The following is a 26,262-nucleotide window of genomic DNA, read 5'->3' as shown; positions in this document are numbered from 1 at the left end:
TAATTGTTAAAATATATAAAATGAAAAATGTAGATGGCATTTTTTGTAGATTGTAAGTGTTAAATCTTATAAATAGTAGAACATAGAGTATCATTATCAAATCTAAAGTGTCAGTAGTCAACTATGATGTGGTTATGTGTATTGCTGTCTAGTGATGACAGTTCTGTGACATCTATTAGACTGATGTATTGATAAACAAAACCATGAGTGACACAACAAAAATTGAATGTAATTCTTATATAAGTATTGAATAAAGGTAAATTAGTTAAATAAATTAGTTTGTCCTGGTATTTATTCATAAAATATTTTATAACATATATAGTTAATTATAACATATATATGTATATATATGTATGTATAGATAGATATCTTGCTCTTATTAATAAGAATGATTATTTAAATAATTTTAAATATCAATAAATATATTAAAAAATACAAATTTCATCTTTTAATTTTTAACGATAAATATTATATATTGATAACAAATTTTTAAATATTATCGTATTATTATTAATAAATAACTTTTCATTACTTATGAACGTTATAATAAAAAAATAGGAAATCTATTAAATATGATAAATTAATATATTTAGACAGATTGCTGAATGAATTATAAAATACTTTATTAATTATAATTAGTTATTAGGTTATGTTTACAAATTATTTCTTTCTAAAATTAATTTCAATAAATTTTTAATTTATAAATTTAAATAAAGATTAATTAATTTTATAAATAAAAAAATTAAAATTAAAAATAGTAAATTATTATAAGATTATGAATTTTTTATATTTTTAAAATTAGAAGCAATAATTTGAATATATTATATAAAAAAATTTTTATCATTTCTTGTATAAATATTTGTTTTTTAATTTTAGTGATTAATTACAAAATGTTATATATTTCTTGATTATACAATAAAAAACAATATCATCATGGAAGAGAACGAACTGTATAATGTTACAGTTCCATCGTTCTCTGGAATTGAACCAGCTTTTTGGAATTATTCCGATCATGTCATCCTTGATGATCTTAAAATGGATAGTAGTTTTATATATTTACTTTGCTCATTAGTATCTGCTATTTCATGGATTATTTATATAGCTTATTATAATAGCAGAGTTATTGGTTACATATTAACAAAATTATTAAATCGATTTGTTATTAGAGATGGATATGTTAAAGTTGGTAAGTCTTATAGGAAAAATAAATTTAAGAAAAAATAAATATTTATTGTAATATCAATATTCATATATTTTTGAATTAAGTGTTTTATATATTATTTATTTTTAGGATCTTTTACTTTAAGTGCACTAAGTGGGAAAATAATGTTTCGAGATATAGTTTATATCACAACAGATTATAGTATCAGAGTGCAGGATGGATGGCTTATATTTAGATGGTGGAGAAGTTATGTTCCCAAAGATGTATCTGAAGGTATTTTTTACACAGAAAATTCTTTTTTTTATGATGTTTAAATATATGTTTAAAACTAAAACCTTAATAAATATTTTTTCAGATCTTTCACATTCAGATACAAGGCTTTCAGTTATGTTAAATGGTTTTGAATTACATGTTTATAATCGCTGTCAGTTATATGCACAATTAGAAAAAACATTTGGTCTTACATCACAAATGTTTGTTGATGAAGAAAATCATAATATTAATAGTGATGATCATGATATAGAATCATTTAGTAATACTACTCATGAAACGCGTCAACAAATAAATGCAATGGATGTTTCACGTCATGTTGATAATATTAGAAAAAAAGAAGCTCATGTTATTGCTCGAACATGGAGAGATTTAATACCTGTTATTAAATTGGATGTTTGCACAGTTAGTACATAATTCATTTTTCAATATTTTTCTATTATTGTTATTTAAGATATTTTATTATATTTTATTATATTAGGGAAGATTGGTATTTGGTAATCGCTTAATACCAACAACTTTATCAATAACTGTAGAAGAAGCACATTTTGTATATTCTACAAAACCAGCAGCATCTCGATATGATCATTTCATGCATTTTACAAAGTGTAAAGCAGAAAATTTCAAAGTTATTTTAGCACCCAGTCCAAAATATACTGGAATGTCAGATGATCCACCTAGATATATGGGAGAAGGATTTGTTGTATTAAGTTCAAACAACATAGAAGTATATTACTATATGGATGAACCTGGATTTGTTCCTGAACATCCACAAATGATTCAATTAGTAAATGGAGACATGGTTGAAGCTATGCCGCCAATTTGGGGTATTGATATTAAATGTGGAAAAGGAACTGATTTTAGTTATGGTCCTTGGGCTGATAGACAAAGAGAACATTTATTTAAATTTTTTTTCCCTAATGATTATCAGCCATTAAAAGTTACAAAAACTCCTGTTACAGGAGAAAAAAGACAAGTTCAATCATTTGACATTAGATTATCAACATTGAATGAAGCCACTATTGATATACTCTTTAGTAAAAATAGGGAAACAAATGCAGTTCATATTAATGTAGGTCCTGGATCATATCTGGAAATTACTATGCCTTGGATAGTTTTACAAGATGGATATACAACAAAAATAACAGGACAATTGTTACATTTAGAAGCAACTACAAGTTTACAATATCGAAGTTTAGTTGAAAGTGAAACATTAGAATTTGGCGTTAAATGTCATTATCCAATAAAGTGGAATGATCATCAAGAATGGATGTTAAATTTAACTGGATGTAAAGCTACAGCTAATTTAGTTTATTCGCACAAAGAATTTTTTCAAGATATGATTAATGATTGGGCGAGTAAAGCCAGACCTGATATTTTACATTTTGTACCTTATACGTGGAAATTTAATTTATTGTTAAAAGAATTTGAATTAATTACATTATGTAATGAATATAATTGGATTGATTGTTCATCACAGAATCAAGAAAATGCGCACATTGCTTTTTGTGGGGAATTTTTCGAGCTATCATTTGATCTTCCATTTGTGGATTATTTGCCTATTACAATTCCTTTGCGTTTTTGGATTCAAGGTGAAAGTGTTGATCTTTCATTTTATCTACCTGAAGTCAATACAAGTCGTACAATTTTGTTAGCTTTGAATAAAAATGCAAAGATTATGACACGTGATGGATCACATGTATATTTATCAGAATTAAATAAAAATAAAAAATGGAGAAATGTTTGTCAGAAAGGAGCAGGCTGGGTTGATTGTTGGTCTGTACCAATTGTGGCATTAAGTATTAATTATACATATCATCCATGTCCACCTTTAGGACCTACACCACAAGCAAATATAACAACTCCAGAAAAAGAAGAAATTCTTTTATCCCCAATGAGAATTCCTCGATGCGGAAAATCGCCAGGTCTTCAATGGACTAGAAATGGTAGTCAGAAATTTGATCCACAATCTATAGCTCCTGATAAAGTTAGTTTAGATCTCGAAATAGGTCCATCTATATTAATTTTATATGGATCTCTTTTAAAAAATTTTATACATTTAAAAGAAAATCTATTTGGTGATTATCAAACATTTACTGATATGCAACAGAGTCGAACAAATCCTACATCTATAAATACTGAAAAAAGTAAAGATAGAGATGTGCAAAATAGTAGTGTTGAATCTGTAGAAGATGAAGATGCCAAATCAAAACCATTTGATCCAAGAGATTATCGGCCATTAGAAGTAACAGTTGGCATTACAATGCATGATATTCAAGCTCATTTAGTAAAAAATTGTGGAGAGAATGATCCTCCTTGTCCTGTTATACTTTTAGAACGATTTGGATTTGAAATGAAAAAGAAATATAAAGAAACAGAACTTCAACTTCTCTTATCGCCTGCGATCGCATTAATTACTGATAATTTTATTCGTTCAACTAAGGAACGTCATTTAAATCAAGGACATTTAATGTTAAGTGCATTGCAAGTCAGAGGACATGCAATGTTCAGTAATGAAGGAAGAAGTTTAGATCAAGAAACTTTGGAATATGCATGGCTAATTGAAGTACAATTAGGAAAATTAATTGGAAAATTAAGTTCTCCTCAATTACATCATCTTATTATATCTTTGGAAACATTTTTATTGATGGTAAAAAATAATGAAAATAGCTTACGCCCTCCAGACTTGCCACATCATTGTCATCATGGTATTCCACCTTTACAATGTCCTGATAGTGATATTGACAAACATTATAGGTATACAATAATTTTAAACACTTATAAATTTAATATAAAAAATAATATTATAATATTATTATAGATGTCCTAGTTCTGAAGATATAAAATATAGGATGACTAGAATAGCAATAGATGCAATTGATTTATATTTTCAAGAAATAGGAACTAGTATTCATACTTGGATATCTCCAATTCGCGTATCAACTTGTAATCTTCATGGTCAACATGTTAAATCTGGAGTAACTGGTGTATTACCAAGAATATTAATAAGACAATTTGTATCAGCAGCTGATCATTTTGCAAATACAAGTAATACTAATACAGCTGGTAGCGGAAGATCACATAATAATGCAAGCAGTCGCATGTCAGGTACAATATATATATAATTTTAATTCATATAAAGTTAATATAACTTATTCTACATATATATATTCTTTTTTTAGGTGATGGATCTGATATCTGGTTAGAAGTGGGATCTATAACTTTAGGACCAGTAATTTTAGAGGCTGCAATTTCACTTCCAACTCCTGAACATAATTTGCATTTAGTACAAAATAAATATCTAAAATTACACGATGAAACTACAAAACGTTTATGGTTTTTATGGCCTCGAGAAAGTGGTGTAAAAGCAACAAAATGTGGTTGTATAGGTGGTTGTGCATTTTTTGGAAATAATCGAAATGGACCAAGATTTTTCAAACCAAGTTATTATGATTTTCAAGATGGCATAAATATTGCTGCATACAGGTACAAATGATACATAAATTATATTTATCAATGAATTATTTTAAATATTATTTTAGAATTAATGAATCTGGTAAAGAAAAAGGATTTGGTCAATCTATATTGCACAATGGTCAATTGGTATTTCATACGTCACCTTATAATTTACAAGATGTATCTTTACAAGACTATCCTATTACTGGAGTAAAAATAACTGCCACTCAGGATGGATCGCAAACTTCAAAAAAAGGTGTTGAACGACCAAGGTCTGTGACAGATCATAATAAAGAAACCTGTATTGAAGAAACTAGTAGTACAAAATTAATTGCTGCATCAGCAAGTCCATTCGCATGCAGTGGGGAACGGAAACTACTAGACAGAAGATTTTCTTATACATCGATGCGGTAATCTTTGGAATAGCTTTAAAGCAGCTTATTAATAATTTGATTAATTTTTTTAAATATTGCATGATTGCATAATTATACTAAATTTTGAATTTATAATATGATCATTAATATTTAGAATTAAATTATGAAAATTCTTTTTTTTACATGAAAATTATACATATCTAAAAAAAAATGTAAATTGTATATCATTTATGCTGCTATATGTGTCAATGTAATTTTTTAATATATTTTATGTTTCAGTAGATTCTGTCTCCATAAAATTTTCTGGTTTTTTTAAGCTTATCTTTTTAACATAGAAAATATAATCTTATTTTTAAACATTTATTTTTGATATCATTATGTTTAATAACATAATAGTAACTAAAATCATTATTTCACAGAATATTAATTTTTACTTTGCTATATCAGAAAATTATATTTTTTAATTTTTTATTGCAGCGGAAACAGTATAAAAGATGTTCCATATTCTCGATTAGTTGATGCAAGTCCTGTTGTACAATTACCACAAAAATTAGATTCAGATTCAAAATTACATACAGAACGCAGTAAATCGATCTTAAGTGTTCCTGAAATAGAAACTGCTCCAAAGAGTAGTGTATCTGATTCTAAATTAGCAGTTGATTATTTCAACGCATCGGATATAGAACCGTTTGAATCAAATAGTCCACAATCATTACCGGTAGTATCTACAGAAATAAACTTTACTGAGACAATGCAAACAAATATAAAAAATGTTGATGGTGTCAATATTTCTGATTCTCATCATTCATTATATGTTAAATCAGAATCTGAAGAAAAATTAAAACAAGAAGTAAGATTAATAAAATAATATAATTAAATTTTTTTTTATTTATAATAAATTATTTATAATTCTTTTATGTATAATTCATTTTACAGGTTCAACGAACAATATCTATGTCTTCAGAAAATCATTCAGAAGCTTTTTACTCTGCTGATGAAGATACAAGTCATGGATTAAGTGGAAGTCGTACATCTAGTTTACGTCAATCTATTGTTGGATCTGGCTCAGTATTAAATCGTAATGATAGTATAAAAAAGAAGTTTTCGTCAGATTTATCTATTGTAGAAAGTTCAACAAACGTAAATATTTCGATATTTGAGAAAGCACATACTTTAGAAAGAGCAAAACCGCAGACAATGAGTACGAAACGAAGTCCTAGAGTAAATCGAAATACAAGTTTTCAAAATGATACTGATTCAAATGGTGGAAATGGTGGATTACGTGATTCATCCGATAGTCATTCTGTTTCTTCTACCAGTTTCATATCTGCTGTATCTTCACAAGAAGATGTTACTCTTGTAAATTTGCATATGCAAGTAAATAAACCAATTGTTGATTCTCCACTTCTAATGTCAAGTTATGTTAGCCATTTATCTCAGGTAGTTTTTTTATACATAATTTTAAATTTAAAATATTATAAGATAACAAATATGAAATATGTATATATAATTAATTTTAGATTCGTTGTTCAAATTGGAGTCAATCATCAATACCAGCAGGAAGTGCTGCATTTACTACATCACTTTTTCAGCGTACTGAAGATAATAGATTAGTTTATGTTGGTGGAAGATATGTACCGAAATTTGAAACTGTTACTGAAGGATTTACTTCATTAAAAATGATTACAAGATCAGATGGTTCACCTATAGCAAATTCATCTAATAAAACTCCTACACATCCATATCTTTGGGATAGTACAACTATTAATCACATGGAAGGTAGAATATATAAATAATATTTTTATGTTGTTATTATTGATAATATTTATATTATTATTATACATAAACTATATTTTATAATTATCATTTATCAAGTACATTTGTAAAAAAAATTATATCATAGATTAAAGATTATATTTTATGTTAAGGAGAAGAAGATCATACTGCTCATAATAAAGAAGAGCTATTAACTGCACAACATGAAAATGGATCGCGTACAACAGTTATCGTAAAGTTTAAGGGAGATGTAGATATCATGTTAACTCCTATGGTATTAGAATCTTTACAACGTTTCATCGATGCTATCATACCGACATTATCTATTTTGCATCCACTAACAATTTTAAATCATCTTCATCATGAATGTATTGGAAAAGTTGAAGATGCTAATATTTTGAAACAAGACCAAAGTTTATCTTATTGGAGTCAAGTACAAACAAATTCAAAACGATCCACTGCTGAAAGAAATATTAAGAATGGGCAAGGTGACGATAAACGTTAGTTTTATTATATTCGATTCTTTTCACATAAATATATATTCGTTAATGTTTATTTTTAATAATAGGTAAAATTGCATTACAAACAAACATGTATGAAGAAAGCATTATGACGCAAATACAGGGTAGTATTATTTTACCAAAGGTAAAAATGTAGTTAATAAGTTGCAATATATACTTTTCTAAAATTTCATATAAAAGAATTAAAAATATATTAATAAACATATTAATATTAATTTTAGATGAATATAACTTTGTTACAAGCTTCAGTAGTTGAAGAAATTATATCCTTTTCTGCTCTTGAAAATATTCGTGATTTAACATGTGTATCACTATTTGCTATCTGTTTTGATGATGTAACAGGAAGATTTTATGTTGGAAAACAAGCTCGAGAAGTAGTTCAAACATTTCACAAGCCAGCTGTATTACCAAATCAAAAAAAAGTTAATAAAATCAGCAAGGCATTTTTACCTGGGCATCAAACTGCTGCTGTGGTTGCAGATATAGGAAGTGGAGAAACAGTATATATAGAAACGTCTGAAAAACAGCAAGAAGAAATTGTAGTTACATTAAATATAGGTAAATTATTTATATATTAGTATAATTATAAATTATTACATAAAATTAATTAAAATAATTTATATAATATATATATAAAATTTATATAATAGGCAAAGCCCATTCACAATTACGTAGACTTAGAAATGAATCTTCAATATTAAAAGATGCTGTTATAACAGCAATTCCTGCTCACTATTCAAGAGTGTTATTTACGTGTACTAGAATAACTTCTCCACTAAAATGTGTTGATTATTATTTACATCAATTTACGGATGATAAAGAAAAAAATGTATGTTTTCATCTTTTCTAATTTATGCTATTTCTAATATTATGCTTTATTTGAAGCTTACTAGAAATATATATATTATAGAAACAATCTGGGTCGCCACAAGCGACAGAAGAATTTACTCTTGGTAGTGGAGAAGACAGATTGGGTTTCATAATGTTTGAATGTGGTTTAGAAGGTATCAAATTAAAAATAGTAAAAAGATCTCAATTCGAGAAAGGAGAAAACGGAAATGATAGTAAAAAAGTTGATGCCGAAATATTTTATACTGATAGTGTAAAAAGTCAAGAGGAACTAGACACTGCAGCTGGTATATATATATATATATAATTTATTAAATAATTAATATGTACCATTTATTTATGTATTATGTATCATATTATAGCTTCTACTACAGCTACAGTTGAACCAGAAATAACTTCAACAAATTTGCATAATGGAGCGCAAATAAATACTAGTGCGACGTGTGCGAGTCTTGTCTCAAAAGCAGGAAACGGAAATACAGTTTCTTGTATCATAGAATTAAAAACAGTATGGTTTAACTTTGCAGCACCACCTCGTACTCCAATAACAAGAAAAATTGATTACACTCGATTAGATTGGAATTTATTAAGTACAGCATCACCTGCTATAAATGCTTGGATGAATCCTAGCAATAAATTTGCAATTCGTATTGTACATATGTTTCGAACTATGTATCGAAGATCAACTGCTATTGTTGCTTGTCTTATGGCAGAAGCATTAGATGTTCAAGCGACGCACATGCCTACTAAGGTAAATGTATCTATATATATATATATTTATATTTATAATCAAATTTGTTAAAAGATAATTTTTTTTATAGAGTCGTTATGGAAGATTAACACCATTAGCAAAAACATTACAAGAAGATCCATCTTGTCAATTATGTACAATTTTACAAAATTATGTTTTACTAAACGAATTAAAAAGCATTGAAGCTAATTTAAAAGAATCAGATTTACCTTTATTATCAACACTTCGACAAGTAAATTACATTATAATTATATTTTAATTTTTCAAATTAAAATACATTTAAAAATGCATTTACTTATATATATTTATATAATTATATTACTAGGGAGTAATTGTATTGAGCAGACAATGGAAGAATGTTCTGTATACCCCACTATTATTAGAACATAATTATAAGACCAAACATGTCAAACCATTAAATGTTACATTTGCAGTTTCAGATCCAGATGAGGTATGAATATTATTTATTTTTTTGCATATTTAAATTTTTTGTTAAAAATTAAATTAAAAATATTGGGAATGGAATTTTATATAACTTTTTTATATATATTACTATTAATATTTTTCTCTAAATATTTATTAACATTATATTTGTTTTTTCTAATAAACATATTTTTCATTTGGAAATTTATTTTTTTTTTGTACAATGATTTAAAAATACAATATATCATACATTGATAGCACCATTTATACATAAAAAAAATTATTTAACTCAGAAGATCATAATATATTTTAGGGGGAATGTAATTTGGTAGACAATTTTTTTTTCAGCAAATAAGCAACGATGTACAGGAGGATGGTTACAATGTAAAATTCAGTAAGAATTTAAAAAATATATTCACAGAGGTAGTTCTAACACAGTATCTTTGCAAACTTTTTTCATATAAAAATTGATTTTCATCTTAATAAGCTTTGTCAAATAATTATTAACTCTATTTTAATATAATATAATATGCTAGTATTCTATTGCATATATGTGTTCATTAACAGGACTTACACATATTGGCATTGTTTTAATTAATTTATTATGCTTGAATAAAATAATATTTTATAATAAAATATTATTTATCTTATTTTATTTGTGAAAATTAGTAATATGTGGTATATAAATTGTAGTGGTGGAGGTTTATTCAGGGCTTTTGCAATATTTAACTAAAAATATATAAAATTAATGTTAAAAACTTGAAGACTTCCTGTGAAATTGAAAACTTCTGAAACCAAAGTCTTCTGAAAACTATTCTCACATTTTTTAATTATTAACTATTTTATAATGATTTATTAAAAATTAAAAATTTTCATTCAAATTTTTGATATTTATTTTGTGAATTCTTGATTATTGGTTACATTAAATAAATTATTACTTTTCTTTCATTATTAAAGATATTAAATAAATAGTTTGGATTTGACTTATTCATGTACAGGAAAATTTGCTGACTGATGGTGAGGGTAGCACAGGAGAAGTTGATGATCAGGAAGTCACAGATGAATGTGCTATGTTAATTCACACAGATCATATGCACAAACATACACATGTCAAGAGTGGACAAGATAAAAGTACAGGTACTATAAATTAGATTAAATTAAAATTCTAATTACACAATTTATAAAGACATCTGATATTTTTATATTGATATAACTCTTTCTTCCTTTATTTAGATTATTTGATATTTTCTAAAACTTATTTAATTTAATATATCCCTGTAGCTTTTAGCATCTGCTTTAAATTGTGATTTTTATAATTGCTTAATATTTCATTTTGCATTTTCATATAGACACATTATGTGTCTCTAAGTAATATCTTTAAGTAATAATATTAATAAATAATAATATTAAAGATAAGTAAATTTAATAATATTCTATAATTTAATAATTATATTCTATAATTTAATAATTATAAAATATTTACATATTAACATTAAATAAATTTTTTACATACAAATTATATACAAAATTTTTCTTTTTTATGTTATTTTTTGTTTCATATTTATTTTTTAATTATATTATTTATTTAATATTATATTATATTATCTAATATATAAAAAATCACAAAAATTCTTAAAAGTTAATTTTGTGTATAAATTTTTTATTCTGTACTTTGAATATAGTTTTATATTAAATAAACTATTAATAAATAGGACTATTTATAAAAATTAACAAGTGTATTTTATAAATATTGTAGTATTATTAAAATTAAATGCTTTTACAAACATACATTAATATATAATCATCTATATCATCTTTCTGAACAAAAATCATGGCTTGATGGAATGACCAGGTATTTGTGGTGATGGTTTGACGGTTCCTGTAAGTTCTCCTCGGGGAAAAGACACAACCCCTATAGCAACACCGGTTCCAGGCCCGGATTCATTAACTTCCCCCTCTCCACCAGTAGTTCATGTAAAGAAAGGAAAATCATTACAACCCACGCAAATGCCTGCTAGTACACGAGCAAGTATTGTTTTTCCATTGCTTGCAAGTGGTGGGTTATTCAATCAAACTCGGGAACCAAATAACATAAGTAAGTGTAAAATAATTGAATTCTCTATAGGCTATATACTAACAGTCTATACGTTAAAATTCATTTATAAAATTTAATAATAAGAAGAAGAATAGATGAAAATTTAAAAAAAAAAAATTAAAATAATTAAAAATTGAATTTTAGTGGATGGACTGTTCTGATTGCAATGAATACATAATATTATAAATTTTCTTTGTAGATTGCATTGCTTTGCTTTTTAATCTTAGCACTACATATGTCTTCAAGCATTAGTTTTTTTTCTCATACATATTGCTTCTTATTTCATCAGGTATCTGTTTTATGTTTATTTTTGTTTATTTTGTAAATATATTTTTGCATGTACTCCTTTAACACACTATTTTAAGCTTTATTTTTTAATTCAATGTTATATCTTTTAATGAAAATATGTATACAAATAGAATTTTACATTAGGTTACGGCACATTACGAGAAGAAAAGACACCGCAAATTCACATTTCCCATTCTCATCACCTTGGTTCTAATCCAAGTATCTATTCTGGAGGTGGACATGGTAGTCAACATAGTACTGGAAGTTTGGATCAAGTCACATCTCCTACAAGTTATCATTCTAATAAACCTTTAAATACTGGTGAAGATCTATATAGTTGGATGGCTAAACAACAAGAATTTATAAAAGAAAATGATAAAGGCAATTTAAAAGGAAATTGGGTAAGTATTTATTCTTAGAAATATAAAAATTCAAAAAACAAATATTTGCAATAAAATATCTATTTTTATTATTCCTATTATCTTAGGTCTTTCGTGCAGAACAAAAATCTTTAAAGGTATTTGAAATTTGTAAAATTAAATGTGTTACTTTTGACAGATGCTATTTTATTATATTTGAATATGAACTTATATTAGGTTAATTACTTATATACTTATACTTAATTACTTATACTTATATTTATACTTATACTCTATAAAATGTATATGTATATAAATATGTATTTTCAGGATTCTAAAATTAATACAATGACAACAGATGATACAGAGGATTCTGATGTTCATAGTGGTACTCTTCTTTATCCTATGAAAGATTCACTCAGACTTTTAGATGCACATTTAATTTTTGAACCACTTTTATCTTCTTTATCTGTTATGCCACAACAAATGTTATCTGCCATTGGTTCAGGAAATGTAAATAATGTATCCTCTTTAGATTCATTAGGATCAAATTTATCCTTAGTAGGGAATATGGAAACTATGCGTATTGATATAGTTGTTAGTGAATTTGGAAAAGTAACTGATAAAAGAAAAGGTATATTAAAAATATATTTTTTTTTAAATTTATTGAAATAGGAATATAATAAAATTTTAAAAATTATTATATTAGGTAATAAATATCAAACAAAAAAAGGAAATAATACAAAATTTTATTTGGATATACCACCAGAAACACCAGCATTTTTATGTGAAAAAATCGGTATTGATATTGATGTTAAGAAAATGGCTGATATGACTGTAGATGATATGATTCAAAAGCAAACTGTTTTGTACATATCTCGGGGCCAATTGAAGAAACATACAAGTACAGTTGTGAATTTTAGTTTAAATATACGATATATTAGTCAACAAGTAAACATGCCTCTTCTCAGATTATTGCATCAAATTAGTAATATGTATCAAAATGTCAAAGAAACACAAATGGAATTAAAAGAACAACAACCAGAATGTAAACGAAACAATACTTTAATTGTTAATGATACAGTAGTAAAAAATGGATCATCTTCAAGTAAATATTTTATTTTTTAATTTTATTATTTAAATATTTAAATATGAATTTAATATATTTTTATTTTTTCAATAGCATCTGATTTACAAGAACAACTTTTGTTAGAAGGGAAAAAAATAGATGTTCCTTTACTTCGTAATAGTTTTGAACCTAATCTTTCAAAAGTTATATCACCTGGTGCGAGTATTCGATCTCGACCTCAAAGTTTTGCTCAAAAGTTACGTAGCACAGGAAAAAGTGTAAAAGGATATATTAATTTGAATGAAGGTGTAATAACTCCTAATTTTGGAGCAAGTCCAAGTGGATCTGGTTTAGACAAATTTTGTGTACTTCCTGATAAATGTAAAGATACAACGCATTTAACGCCACGATGTTGGAAAACAATTTATTATTTATTAGATTTATATGCTACTCGACCAGAAACTAAAACAATTACACATCGTTTTTCGATACCAGCGGATGCTTCAGAACATTATAAAAGTGGTCGAAAGTATGAATTATTAAATGAAACAAAAGATGCAGATATCGAAAAAGGATTGAATGCTGAAAATAGTTCAACACCTGTGCCACTTCCACGAGAACTAAGTCAATATTAATTTATTTTTTAGCTTATATTCTTTAAAATTAAATTTTATCATTTATTTTATATAATTCATTATATATAAAAATACATTGCAGATATTGTTACGGGAGAAAGAACAAGATTAGTTATTTTTGGTGTTGCTCGAATACATAGGACCAGATTGTTAGCTACTCTTAGTGGATTGAAGCTTGAAGCAGAAATAACGAGTCTTCATGCAAGTTTTACATGTCGTAAAAAATCAAGACCTGCAAGTTTAGAATGTAGTTTAACTGGTCAAATTGGCAGAACAATGATTGTTTTATTAGAAGGTGTTGCACCTAATCAACAAACAGTTGTTAAAGTAACTGTAGGCAAATCACAGGCTTTATATTCGAGTATTAGCAGACGACAAAAAGATAAAAATAGCGGATTATTGACTGTCGGTGCTGTCAATATAGATATTCCTCAACATCCAGTAGCTTTACATGGTATGATGACCAGAGGTAGTAAACAATTATCATCGACTTTGCAAGTAAATATATAATTTTTTTTCTTTAATAATTATTTATGATAAATATATTTAAATTATTTCTTAGTTATATTATTAATTAAATTATTTCTAAGTTAAATATATTCAAATTATAATATCAAGTAATAATATTTTTTCAGGAACTTAGGGTGACGAGAACATCTTCAAGAATGTCCAGAGGTCAACAACAAGATGAAATAGATACAGGAGTACCTAGTAGTCCACATCATTATGCACCTGCGCCATCAGATGATTTAGAAAAACCACAAGTAGTATCTAGTTTATTAGAACCAATTGTAATGCAGTTTCATATAATACTTCAAAGTTTAAGTATAACAGCAGCTTTGTTACCATCTTTACAAGCACAATACAAAATGGATCGAGTAACTAGTTCTGGTATAACTGGTAGTAAAGCTAAATTTACGATAGATTTACCTCATCATACTTTGAGTTTCACAACAAAACTTCAAGTGACAGAAGCAAATTTACCATCTGAAGCTAGTATTGAACTGCCTAAAGTTCATGTATCTGCGGAATATATTCAAGATGGTAACAGTAATATAAATGATAGTAAATTAGCTGGTTAGTAACCAAATGATTTTTTATATGAATTATACTTTTCTTAATTACTTTTTATATAATTAATTATTTAATTACTTTAATTATAAAATTATTACATTTTATAATATGAATATATTGAATTAAGCTTTTTATAATTTAAAGATGGTGTTGTATTAAGACAAGGTAGTTATCTCAGTGCAACGGCGGATATTGGTATTTTTGAACATTCATTGACTACAGATCTTCTTAATCATTTGGTATTTGTACAAAAAGTATTCATGAAAGAAGTAAATGAAGTTGTACAAAAAGTTTATGGTGGAGAAAAACCTGTTCCTTTATGGTTAGAAGATGAAGAACCAAATAATACAACTGTAAAAAGAATATTATTCACATTGATTATTCGCATTAAGGCATGTTTAATATTATTATATTAAATTATCAATAGTTCAAACTTTATAATATTTTATAATATTTTTTATATTATATATATAGAGAATACAATTGACAGCAACAACTCCGACAAATTCGGCAGTTCGATTAGAAACTGGAGCAGTTGAACTGCAATTATCTAATAGAGTACAAAATGTTTCTGGTGCCACTCAACCAAATCCATACATGAAACTATTTGGAAAAGCACAAGTTGATATTAATTTAAGTCTTGGACAATTATTAAAAAATCTTTTATTTGAAGAAGCAGAACCAGAATTTCAACAATTTGCCTTTTTTAATACTAGAGTAGGATTACGAAACGCTTTCCAAGAAGAAATGGCAGAAGGTGAAGATAAAGAAGTAGTATTAATTACATTAAAACGTCCATTAATATATGTTCAACCAATGGCTATTGATAAAGCTATACTTGTTTGGTTAAATTATAAAAACGCATATGAATATTGGAATGAAAAAAGAGCTAATTTAAATAAAGAGGTTTTAACTGCCACACAACAAGTATTTGAAAAAGTGCCATTTGGTCAAATAACAAGTCAATTAAGTGCTCCTCATTTGGGAACATTATTTTTGCAATTGACTGTGGATGATATGGGTATTTGTTTACCATTGAATCCTCTGCCACCTACTTGGAGTATGAATAGAGGATTATATGATGGTGAATCAAGAGGTGCTGTAGTAGTAACATTAGAAAATACAAGCATATCAGCTTGCAGCAGTGGTAGCTTAGTTAGTAAAGCAAGGTATAATCTTTTTAGTTATTCAATTTTTAATGAATTACAAATTGATTGATAATATTTTAATATTTTACAGATTTATGGGTTTATGCTTAAGATTTGCTGATGACTTTGAAACTTCTTTAGATGATTGGAAACCAGATGTAACTGATAGTAGTATAATGAATTTATGTATGGTTTCTGAAGGCACTTATGAAGTATGTAGCAGGACAATTGCACAAAAACAGGATAAGTCTGGTAATAAAAATATTCTTCAACTTTACTTTAATAATTTTTTGTAATGAATGGATAATTATTTTTCAATTATTTTCAGATAATGCCAAGTGGATTTTAAATGTACAATGGCAAATGGAAGGTGTTGATATTCATTTAGATGTTAATGTAGGACAACAATTATCAGCACTTGGACATACATTAACAATGCTGACTGGTTCTGAAGAAGATGATATTCATGTACCTGCTGATTATGATAGTGATGATGCAGATCAACCAGATAATAGTACTAGCCAGGTTAAGAAAAAAGTATGGTTTAATTATATTTATTTTATGTAGTACTTATCTAGTACTTTTTTTGGTCCTTACTTGGGTAATGTATTAGAAATTAGATATAAGTTATTAAGAATATTTTGACAAAATAAACTTTTTTATTTTTTTACATTCGTAAAATTTTTTACTTAAATTGTTTAATAATATGTATATTATTCATTAATTGAATTTTAAATGTTTGTAGGAGAGTATATTAATGAAGAAATCTAAGAATTGGACAGATAGTCTACCAGCGTTTGTTTTTGATCCTACACTCGATGCGAAAAAAAGATCGAAACTAATTGAAAAAGAAATGAATGAACAGGCAAAAATTATAAATGATTTAAGATCATTGGGTGCTTCTCATGGAACTATAGAGCAAGAAATGAAACGTTTACATGAATTGGAAGCTATGGTTTTTAAAGATTTTAGAAGGTATAAATCTATGAAATAAATTTTACATTATTATGATGAAAAAAATGTTATTAAATATTTTTCTTTATACGAATTATAGAGATATGATTCAAAAATTAAGAAGACAGTCAGTTAAAGCTTCAGGAATAAAAGGAAAATTAGGACTAGGTGGAAAACCAACTACGTATCGATCACGTTCATTTATCGTACCATCACCAACACTTGAAAATCAATTAGAAAGTCCTGAAGATATGAATATAGAAGTCAATTCAGCAAATTCTGCTAGTTATGAAAGTAGTCCTAGAAGTGGTCCAAGCCGGTATTATATATTTTCACAAAATTTTCTTTTTCAAAAAACATTATTTAATAATCTGTATTAATTTTTAAAGATCTGCTTCTCTTCGCGTGAGAGGACTTAGTGGACCGCGAGTTACTTTTAGCGATACACATACAATGGGCAGGTATGTTACATTATATAATTCTATATTTTTTTATCATATTTAAATGACATTATAGGCAATCATCACTTCCAAGTGCTGGTTCTGAGTTAAGTTTACCAGAAGGAGAGTTAGAATGGCCAGAAGCTATTGAAATAGATGGAGAACGAGTTGAATTAAGAAAAAAAAGCAGAGATATTAGTTATACCTCCAGTTATGATAGTATGGAAGGAAAGTATGTATAGCATAAGATATAATAAACATTAATGTATGAACATAAGATAAATACATTAACTTATATTTACTAAATTTTAATTTTCATAGTGCACCACTACTTGATTCATTTGGTAAAGAACAATCTTCATCAACTTCATCACCATATATAACACCTCAAAAAGCTCAAGAACCTAATATAGATTTTGAACTTGATGTAAAAGTTTTAATTAATAGTGGTAAATGTGTACTCCATACAAAAGATCCAGGAAAAGAAGATGAAATTAAAATGTAAATTAATTGTATATTAATTTTAAATATTATTATATAATATATATAATAATATTAATAAATATTATTATATTATAAATATTAATAAATATTATATAATATATATAATATAACATTATATAAAAATTACTTATTTACAGTATGAGTAGAATGAAGAAAGAACGATCATGTTCAGGAGGTACATTTGAATTTCAACCAAGCAGTCCTAGTAGTAGTAGAAAACACTTAAGTAGTAAAGAAAAATCATCCACTGCAAGTACATCTCGACTACGATATTTACAACATACAAATGTTCCTTTAGTAGATTTAACAATTTTTCATATTCCTGGTTTAGATGTAAAGGTAAAAATTTTTACAGATATAGCACATATTTTAATATTATATATATATTATATTTATATATATCTTAAATTATGTTTTGTTATAGGTACATTATGAATCTAAAACACTTCCAGAAGAATCTGTCTCTCCTCGTGTATCATCTGATAATAGCTTGCTTAATCCTTCATCAGTGACTGCGTTTAAAAAATCTAGTACTAAAAAGGCTAGTTTGTTTGCTTGGATGACACTTCAAAGTATACCAGAAGAAACAATAATAAGTCCACATATTCTTGAATTTTTGGAACAAACATTAGAACCAATACCAAGTAAAACCAATTTTCATAGTAATACACAAACAAATGTAGTATTTCCATTGGATAATGCAGAAAGTACATCTTGGGCTGCTACTGCAGCAAGTAGCAGCAATTATGTTTATGCGAGTTTTCCTGTTGATGTGATAGTATATTTTCATATGCAACCTTCTACATTTAGGTACATTATAACTAATCTTATTAACTTATAGATATTATTAAACTTCTTCATTATTTTAGATTTTCTTGTTTACCGGTTTCTCGCGTGGAATGTATTCTGCAATTGCCGTCCCTTGATATAATATTTTCGTCCAAGCGAGCAGAAGAAGAACTTATAGAGTTTCGAGAGTACAAATCTCCAAGTACACAATCTAGTGGAAAAGAAGCAGGTTCAGCGATTGGTGGATTATCTGTCACTGGATGTCTTGCTGATTTTTCTGTTTATATTTTTCATCCTTATGGTGGTGGAAAAAAAACTGGTTTAAAAGAAGCTCAATGGTCACCTTTATCGGATAGTGAAAGAAAAGATTCTTTAAGTATTAATGTCGCATTTGTAAAATTTCACATGTCTAGAAGTCGTAAATTAAATTTTCAAAGTGAGCAGTTAAAGAAAATATCAGATACTAGTCGTGCAGTTATACGATTTTCTAGTATGTACTATTTTTTAATTACTAAGATAATAATTAATAAATATATTGATAAAATTAATAAAATATTTTTATACAAATTTTTAGCAATTGTTGATATTGGATCGGCTTCGTTTAAATACGATATGCGAAGATTAAGTGAAATTTTGGCTTTTCCAAAAGCATGGTATAGACGAAGTATAGTACGTCGATTATTTTTAGGAGATTTAAGTTCAGGTACTGCATATTCTGAAGGTGATGGCAGTCCTTCTCTGAATCAAGAAGAAGCTGTTATGGGTAGTTCTCTATTAAAACATTATGATCGGCATGCTGCTGATGGACTATCTAAAAGTGCTCCTGAACGAAGTCCAACATTGAATAGAGATAAATTAAGATTAAGTTTAGAAAGTGACATACCGAAACATGCACGATTGAAAGGTATTTTAAATTGATTAAAATTTTTACTTTTTTTTAATTATGACTTCAAATGACTTTTAATATTTTATAAGCATAAATAATATAATTAATAATATAATAATATAACATCAGATATCGGTAGAGGATGGAGTTTCACTTCTGATAAACAAATATCTTCAGAACTTAAATTAAGAGAATCTGCATGGGAAACATTAGTATTGTTTGCCATAAATTTCACTCGTTTAAATGTTCATATGAACATGGGCAATGTAATGGGTAATGTTACATGGATGACAAAGGATTTTAGGTCTGATGGAAGACTTTCCATAGGAAGCACTGGACATAAAAATTTATATATAGGTATTGGATTAGGAGGTTCTAGCTTAGATGCAAAAGGTGGCATTGTTGGTGGTGTCATTGAATTGAGTGAAATTGATACATATAGTAAGTTCTGTAATATCAAAATTTATATTAATATTTAATTTAAAATATTTTTATGTGATTAAATTATTATTAATTTTATTATTTATTTATTTTATAATATTTTTATTATTAATTTTTATTTAATTAATAAATTAAATATTTTCATATGTGCATATTTTTATAGTACATATTAGAGAAGAACCTGGTATAGAACCTGATCATACTGTTGGTTTAAAATTATTTGCATTAGAATTACGATTGGATTATATGGGAACGAGTGTATTAATGTCTAGAGTATCTTCACTAGATGTTACATTAAGAGATGAATGGAAAATTAATCGTAACAATAGTGGAGATGCTTTTATGCCAACAAGAAGGTTGTTTTACGCTTATTATTATGGTATTTTAGATCATAACTGATCATAACTAATTTTTAATTATTTGTATAAATATTTTAGACCTGCAGTAATTTTCATGCATGGAGACTTAGGATGGGATCAATTGCAGATTATGATTAGTAAATCAACAACAGCAGATCTATTAAAAATGTATTATAAATTAGATGAATTTTTTAGTCAACAATTTAAAAGCAGTAAACGAGTATTTAGTTCTTTACAACCTAAGCATCAAAGAGTAAATAACAGTAGCTTCAGAAAAAGAACGCAAAAAAAGAAAATTACCAATGAAGGTAAATTATATATTTTAATAATAAAATTATAAATAATTAAATTATGAATTTTATAAATATATTAATAATTTATAAATGCATTTATAAATAATGAAGTATATATATTTTTAAAAATAATTATTTAATTTATTTTTGCAGCTCCATGGCATACAAATCAAACTACAATGTCAGATGCTCGACATCATAGGCATTGGCAAGGAGTATTAGCTCAAGTAGCTGGGCTTCAGTTAGGTAGTTTAAGTTTTTCTTTACCATCAACGGGTACTGTACTTGGAGGAACAATGGAACTTCATGGTTGTAATATAAGTTTAGCATGTTTCCATGGAATTAATTTCAAAAGTAAAAATTGGGCATTATTTTCATTAAAAGAACCATGTATTAGTTTTACTACTGAAGCTCAAGAAATTCCAAGTGTTGAATGTAAGAAATATAAAAATAATTGAAATCTATATCTTTTTCAAAATTATTTAATGATAATATTTTTAGCTCCAAATACACGCGATGTTCACGTAGTGCAAACATTAACCATCAGTTTAGGTCAACAACAAGAGCAACATGCAAGACATCATTCCATGGCTACAGTTTGTAGATTGAGTCGTAGTGTACTTTTCCCACCTCAATTTAAATCATTACAAGAATGGTTTCATTATGCATTTGCTAATAGTGAAATTGATGGTATGCATAATATATTTTATATATATTTATGATAATAAATATAAAGTTAAATTTCTTATATTAATTATATATTATATAAATTATGTTAATATATAGCCGTAGATCGATTTCCGTGTGTTGAAAGAGAACGAACAGATAGTACGTCTGATAGTGGTAATGTAACTCGTGGAAGAAGCACATCAACTACTTCCGGAAAATTACAAGAACATTCTCATGCGAGAGAAGTTATATTTGCTCTGCCATCATTACAATTACATTTAAAAACCGAACATCTTCAAACTGCTAAAACTCCAGTTGTTATCGGTACGTAATTTTTATTATCATAATTTAAATAGACATATATATTTAAAAAATTTAAAAAAAAATTATAACAAAAATATATGTCTTTAAATGTATATTTAGATTATAATTATATGTGATGAAATATTTTATCTATCTTACTTATTTTTCATATATATTTATAAATATAAAAGCAATAGTTTTTTTTAAAATAAAAATGATTTTTCTTTGAATTATGTATGCAATTATTTTCTTTATATATTTTTAGGAGCTCCTAAACATATTTTATATAGTAAGTATAATGTAAGAATTGATTTATTTAAAATCTGGTAAAATTCAATTTGAAATTAATAAAATTATTTGATTTGTAGAATATTTCAGATTACTGAATGCTTTATAATTATTTAATATTATATAAAAAATTATATAAAAAATTATTTTGCATGGAATGATCAACAAATGCTAAATAATTGCTAAAAATTAGATTTTAGTTTTTGAAATTGCCATAACTCATAATTAAATTTATATATTTAAAATGCATGTTTTGCATAAATAATTAATACAATACATAAATAGAATATTTATTTATATATCAATAATAAATAACAATAATAGTTTTTATAAGTATAATAAATAAAATATAATAAAATATAATATTACCCAATACAGAATAATTATAATTATATCAATATTTTAATTTTAAAGTATTATTGTTCACGCATATTATTATATTATTTTACATAGTGTAATTCTACAAAAATATAGAAATCAAATATACAGTTAGAATAGAATTCGTTGCAAAAATCATTTCAATACTTTGATAGTAACAAGTTTTTTGATTTTCATATAATATTAGAAATGGAATTATATTGCTTTTTTATTATAATAATAGTTAAGTAATTATTGAAAAATTGCTAAAAATAGTAGTTATATATAAAAATGCATTAAGTATTTTGAAATGCATAAAATATTTTGAAATGCAATGCTCAAATTTTATATTATGTAAAATTTATTGTTTAAAAATCATTTTCTTAACAGGTGAAAAACCACTAGTTGAATGTAGTTTCATCACAGAATTCGAGGATCATATCTTTGTTACGGTAGATGCGGAAGCCTTTTTCTTTCTCCATGATTTGATTACTTCATATGTGAAAGAAAAAGAAAAAGTGGTAATTACATTTTATATATTTTTAAATTGAATATCACATGTAAAAAAGCATTTTATAATTTTTTGTCATTTTTAGAATATGGGCGCACGAGCACATAGTCCAGATCCTCAAGAGAAAAAAAGCGGAAGCACTGCTAATACTTCCGCTACAACAACGATTATTTCCGAAGATGAGAAGAAACGTAAGCAATTTGATCCAGCAGAAATGTTCATAAAAGATTGGCGATCATATAGATGTAAAACATGGCATGTAGAACCAACTGTAAGGTAATGACAAAATTTATTATAATTATTTTATTATTATGTGTTGTTATTTTATTATAATATTTATTCTTTATACGGAAGGTTACTTTCATGGGCTGGTAAAAGCATTGAGCCCTATGGAATAGATTATATTTTGCAAAAGCTAGGATTTGCTCATGCTCGTACAACGATACCTAAATGGATTCAACGAGGTTTTATGGATCCTCTAGATAAATTATTAGCTATTCTTATGTTAAGAATGGTTTCTGCAGTTCGCGAAGAATCGTCAGAAGAACAGAAAGAACATAAACGAGAAAAATAATTATTACGATTTTGAAAGTTTGAAGTTCAGATTGAAAATATACAAGATGAAAAATGAAATCATATACACATAGATAATCGTCCAAAATAATAATGTCCATAATTTCTTTATGCAAGCTACTAAGAATACCAATAAAATCGTTGTTTCTTTACACTATTTAAATTAAACATTAAATAATATGAATTTCCTAACAAAGAAATAAACTATAGTGATTAATTCAATCAGTTCAGTGTAGGAAACGACGAACTCTTATTCGCGAAATTGATATTTTGAGTATGTGTATGTTTAAAAAAGCATTTGTAAGAAGTATGTTAATAAGATGTAATCAAGCAATTGTACATTAAAATATAAATAATGGTTTATCGTTACCGATATTTCGTTCGAACGTGTTAGATATTGCACAGATATTGCCAATGGCACAGCAACGAGTGTAATACACACACATACACACACACACACACATACACACACATTAATAGCGTTTAATAACACTTCCTCATTATATTTTCATAAGGTATCATCGAGAATTTTTGTTTAAAAAAAAATTCATTTTAAAAATCGTTCACGATTATAATAAATACATGTTTAAGTATGTTAAAATATTTAACGAGTTTTCAGCTTTAGAATTTTATAAATTATATTTACGTACAAATTATGTAGATATTAGCGTTTTAAAAGACTTATACGCCTAGATAAAATATGAGACGGTTATACGTGTTAGAAATATTGAGAATTATGTATGAAAGCAAAATGCTCTTTTAGCTTGGAGCTTAGCAGTTTTCTTAGCGCATATTAGTTTCAAAAAAATATTTGTCTTTCCATTAATTGCTCATTAATTACGCTTACATTTTTGTAGTTATCATCTGTTTTTCTTATTTCCATTTTTTTTCTTTGTTTTTTTAAGTCATTTCTAATAAATGAATTTAAAATTTTATTATATTGTTAATCGATATTAGCCATGATATTTTTGCTCATTTTTAAAGATAATATATGTGAATTATATGTATACATAACATTTTTAGTATGATAGAATAATATAATCTTTGTTTAATTTTATGAAATATGAATCGTTTTTGTGTATATTAAATTATTACTGTAATGTAATGTAATATATTTTTGTATATATATAAATCGCACGATTTTTTCCGTAAAAATATCTATAAATACACCATATAATGCCAAGTTATAATTGCAATGTGCACTTTCAAAACAATGAAATAAGGAGCTGGTATATATTAGAATTAAGTTGTTACTGTAGGATAATATGTTTCAATGTATATATACATATATACTATTTTAAATGAAAAATGTAAAAATTGATTAAATTTAACGTAGAAAACATATAAGCAAATAAGCAATTAATGTATCATTCAAGCATTTTTTTTCATTCGAGAGATTCGTAATATATATATATACATATATATATTATAGTATCCATTGCAAAAATTATAATTTTTTTGGGTTTAGTCTTCCTGCAGCACTAATTTTAAGTGCAATTTGATCATTTACAATAATATAATTGAATTTATTGAAATTTTTCTATATATGAAGAGCAAACAAAATATAGCATATGTTTCTATAATATAACAAAAGCAGATTTTTACATAGATTGCAAATAACGAATTTAGGCTTTTCATTATTCCATAACCGCTAATATCGCAATAAAATATATTTACGATAGAAAGTTGATCAATTATGGATTTTGAATTTTGTAATAACATATTTATACGTATATTATTTATATCGTAATATACGTAATAACATTATATGCAAGTTCCATCACGTAATTCGAATTAAAGTAATTGATATTATAAGATAAAAGAATTTTCAGCTTTAATAATTAAATGAAAATTTTTATGAAATTAATGTTCTTGAATAATATTGCATATACATTGTTTTTTAAAATATTATATTTTTAAGGTTAATTTAATTGAAAGAAATATTTGAATAATAAAAATGATATGTTCCTCTAAAATGTAGAGAAAGAATTATAGAAAGAATTTAGACAATTTAGTATATTTTTTAGTTAAAATATTGAATGTTAATTTATTTAATATGTCAGATCAAAATTTTTTTTGAAATTTATATTATGTGTATATTTGCTCATCGTTATGACTGCGCTAATGTTCTCTATTTAAAAAAAAAATTATATATTTAATAAAGACTAGATCCAGCCAGTACAAGAATAGTGAATTTTACATTATAACAGTAGTATTATTTACGAAAAACAAACGATGTATAAATATTTTTTATTTATTTCGATACTCGAATGATAAAAATTCGCTTCGAGTAAAGGAATCAGTGAAGCGATATTTAGAAAGTTACAAAGCAATTGAATCAACAGTTAATTTTTCAGTGGATTTCGAACATTTCCATTCATTAGCCAGATTTGTCATCTCATAAAATAATGTATCTAATAGATGTGAAATGATATATGTTCAAAAAAAAATGTACTGTGCCTGAGACACGACATATTTAACATCTCTTCTTACAGCATTTATGATATACATATATAGTATACGTATAGGTCCGCTTCATTTCGATTTATAATTACTTTTACTGAATTGTCAACTGTTGTTCTACTTTCTTTGTACATTTGTTATCTATATTTGAACAAATTAATAAAAACATTTAAAAAAAAGAA

The 26,262-nt window shown here is 26.1% G+C and overlaps 2 protein-coding genes across 19 annotated transcripts in view; one reads left to right on the top strand and one right to left on the bottom strand.

The window, feature by feature from the left end:
• LOC107998365 (uncharacterized) overlaps positions 1 to 26,262 on the bottom strand; it is a 66,845-nt gene that overhangs the window by 3,510 nt on the left and 37,073 nt on the right. For 2 of the 4 annotated variants that reach the window (XM_062083103.1, XM_062083106.1), the window contains exon 4: positions 8,010 to 8,075. The exons of the other annotated variants lie outside the window; for them this stretch is intronic. Coding sequence is in view for 1 of the 2 variants with exons in the window: in XM_062083106.1 (XP_061939090.1) it covers positions 8,010 to 8,017 (8 nt within the window). In the remaining variant the exon portion in view is untranslated. The remainder of the gene's footprint in view (positions 1 to 8,009; positions 8,076 to 26,262) is intronic. 4 annotated transcript variants of the gene reach the window in all.
• On the top strand, positions 83 to 26,262 carry LOC107998364 (bridge-like lipid transfer protein family member 1). Of its 15 annotated transcripts, none has more exons than XM_062083084.1 (52): positions 83 to 256; positions 877 to 1,186; positions 1,292 to 1,435; positions 1,518 to 1,837; positions 1,914 to 4,189; positions 4,254 to 4,540; positions 4,615 to 4,918; positions 4,975 to 5,160; positions 5,740 to 6,112; positions 6,199 to 6,702; positions 6,783 to 7,041; positions 7,191 to 7,526; positions 7,607 to 7,683; positions 7,781 to 8,117; positions 8,210 to 8,388; positions 8,470 to 8,695; positions 8,771 to 9,159; positions 9,230 to 9,391; positions 9,485 to 9,610; positions 9,931 to 10,005; positions 10,581 to 10,719; positions 11,435 to 11,677; positions 12,110 to 12,366; positions 12,453 to 12,482; positions 12,655 to 12,958; positions 13,034 to 13,432; positions 13,508 to 14,017; positions 14,111 to 14,526; positions 14,664 to 15,105; positions 15,247 to 15,494; positions 15,577 to 16,271; positions 16,342 to 16,502; positions 16,579 to 16,787; positions 16,996 to 17,225; positions 17,305 to 17,523; positions 17,594 to 17,665; positions 17,721 to 17,876; positions 17,966 to 18,145; positions 18,286 to 18,487; positions 18,573 to 18,958; positions 19,018 to 19,427; positions 19,512 to 19,841; positions 19,953 to 20,264; positions 20,428 to 20,620; positions 20,702 to 20,931; positions 21,070 to 21,351; positions 21,418 to 21,606; positions 21,703 to 21,909; positions 22,154 to 22,177; positions 22,924 to 23,054; positions 23,130 to 23,320; positions 23,399 to 26,262. In XM_062083084.1, exons 2-52 carry the CDS (start codon positions 934 to 936, stop codon positions 23,616 to 23,618), a joined length of 15,030 nt encoding a protein of 5,009 aa, XP_061939068.1. In that variant the 5' UTR covers positions 83 to 256; positions 877 to 933; the 3' UTR covers positions 23,619 to 26,262. The 15 variants fall into 15 exon arrangements, with proteins under 15 accessions (XP_061939068.1, XP_061939067.1, XP_061939062.1 ...); XM_062083083.1 differs by having other exon boundaries at positions 7,191 to 7,538; XM_062083078.1 differs by having other exon boundaries at positions 4,975 to 5,298.

The sequence above is a fragment of the Apis cerana genome, linkage group LG12, assembly GCF_029169275.1.
Source record: "Apis cerana isolate GH-2021 linkage group LG12, AcerK_1.0, whole genome shotgun sequence".
NCBI lineage: Eukaryota > Metazoa > Arthropoda > Insecta > Hymenoptera > Apidae > Apis > Apis cerana.
This window is presented reverse-complemented; position numbering and strand designations above follow the sequence as displayed.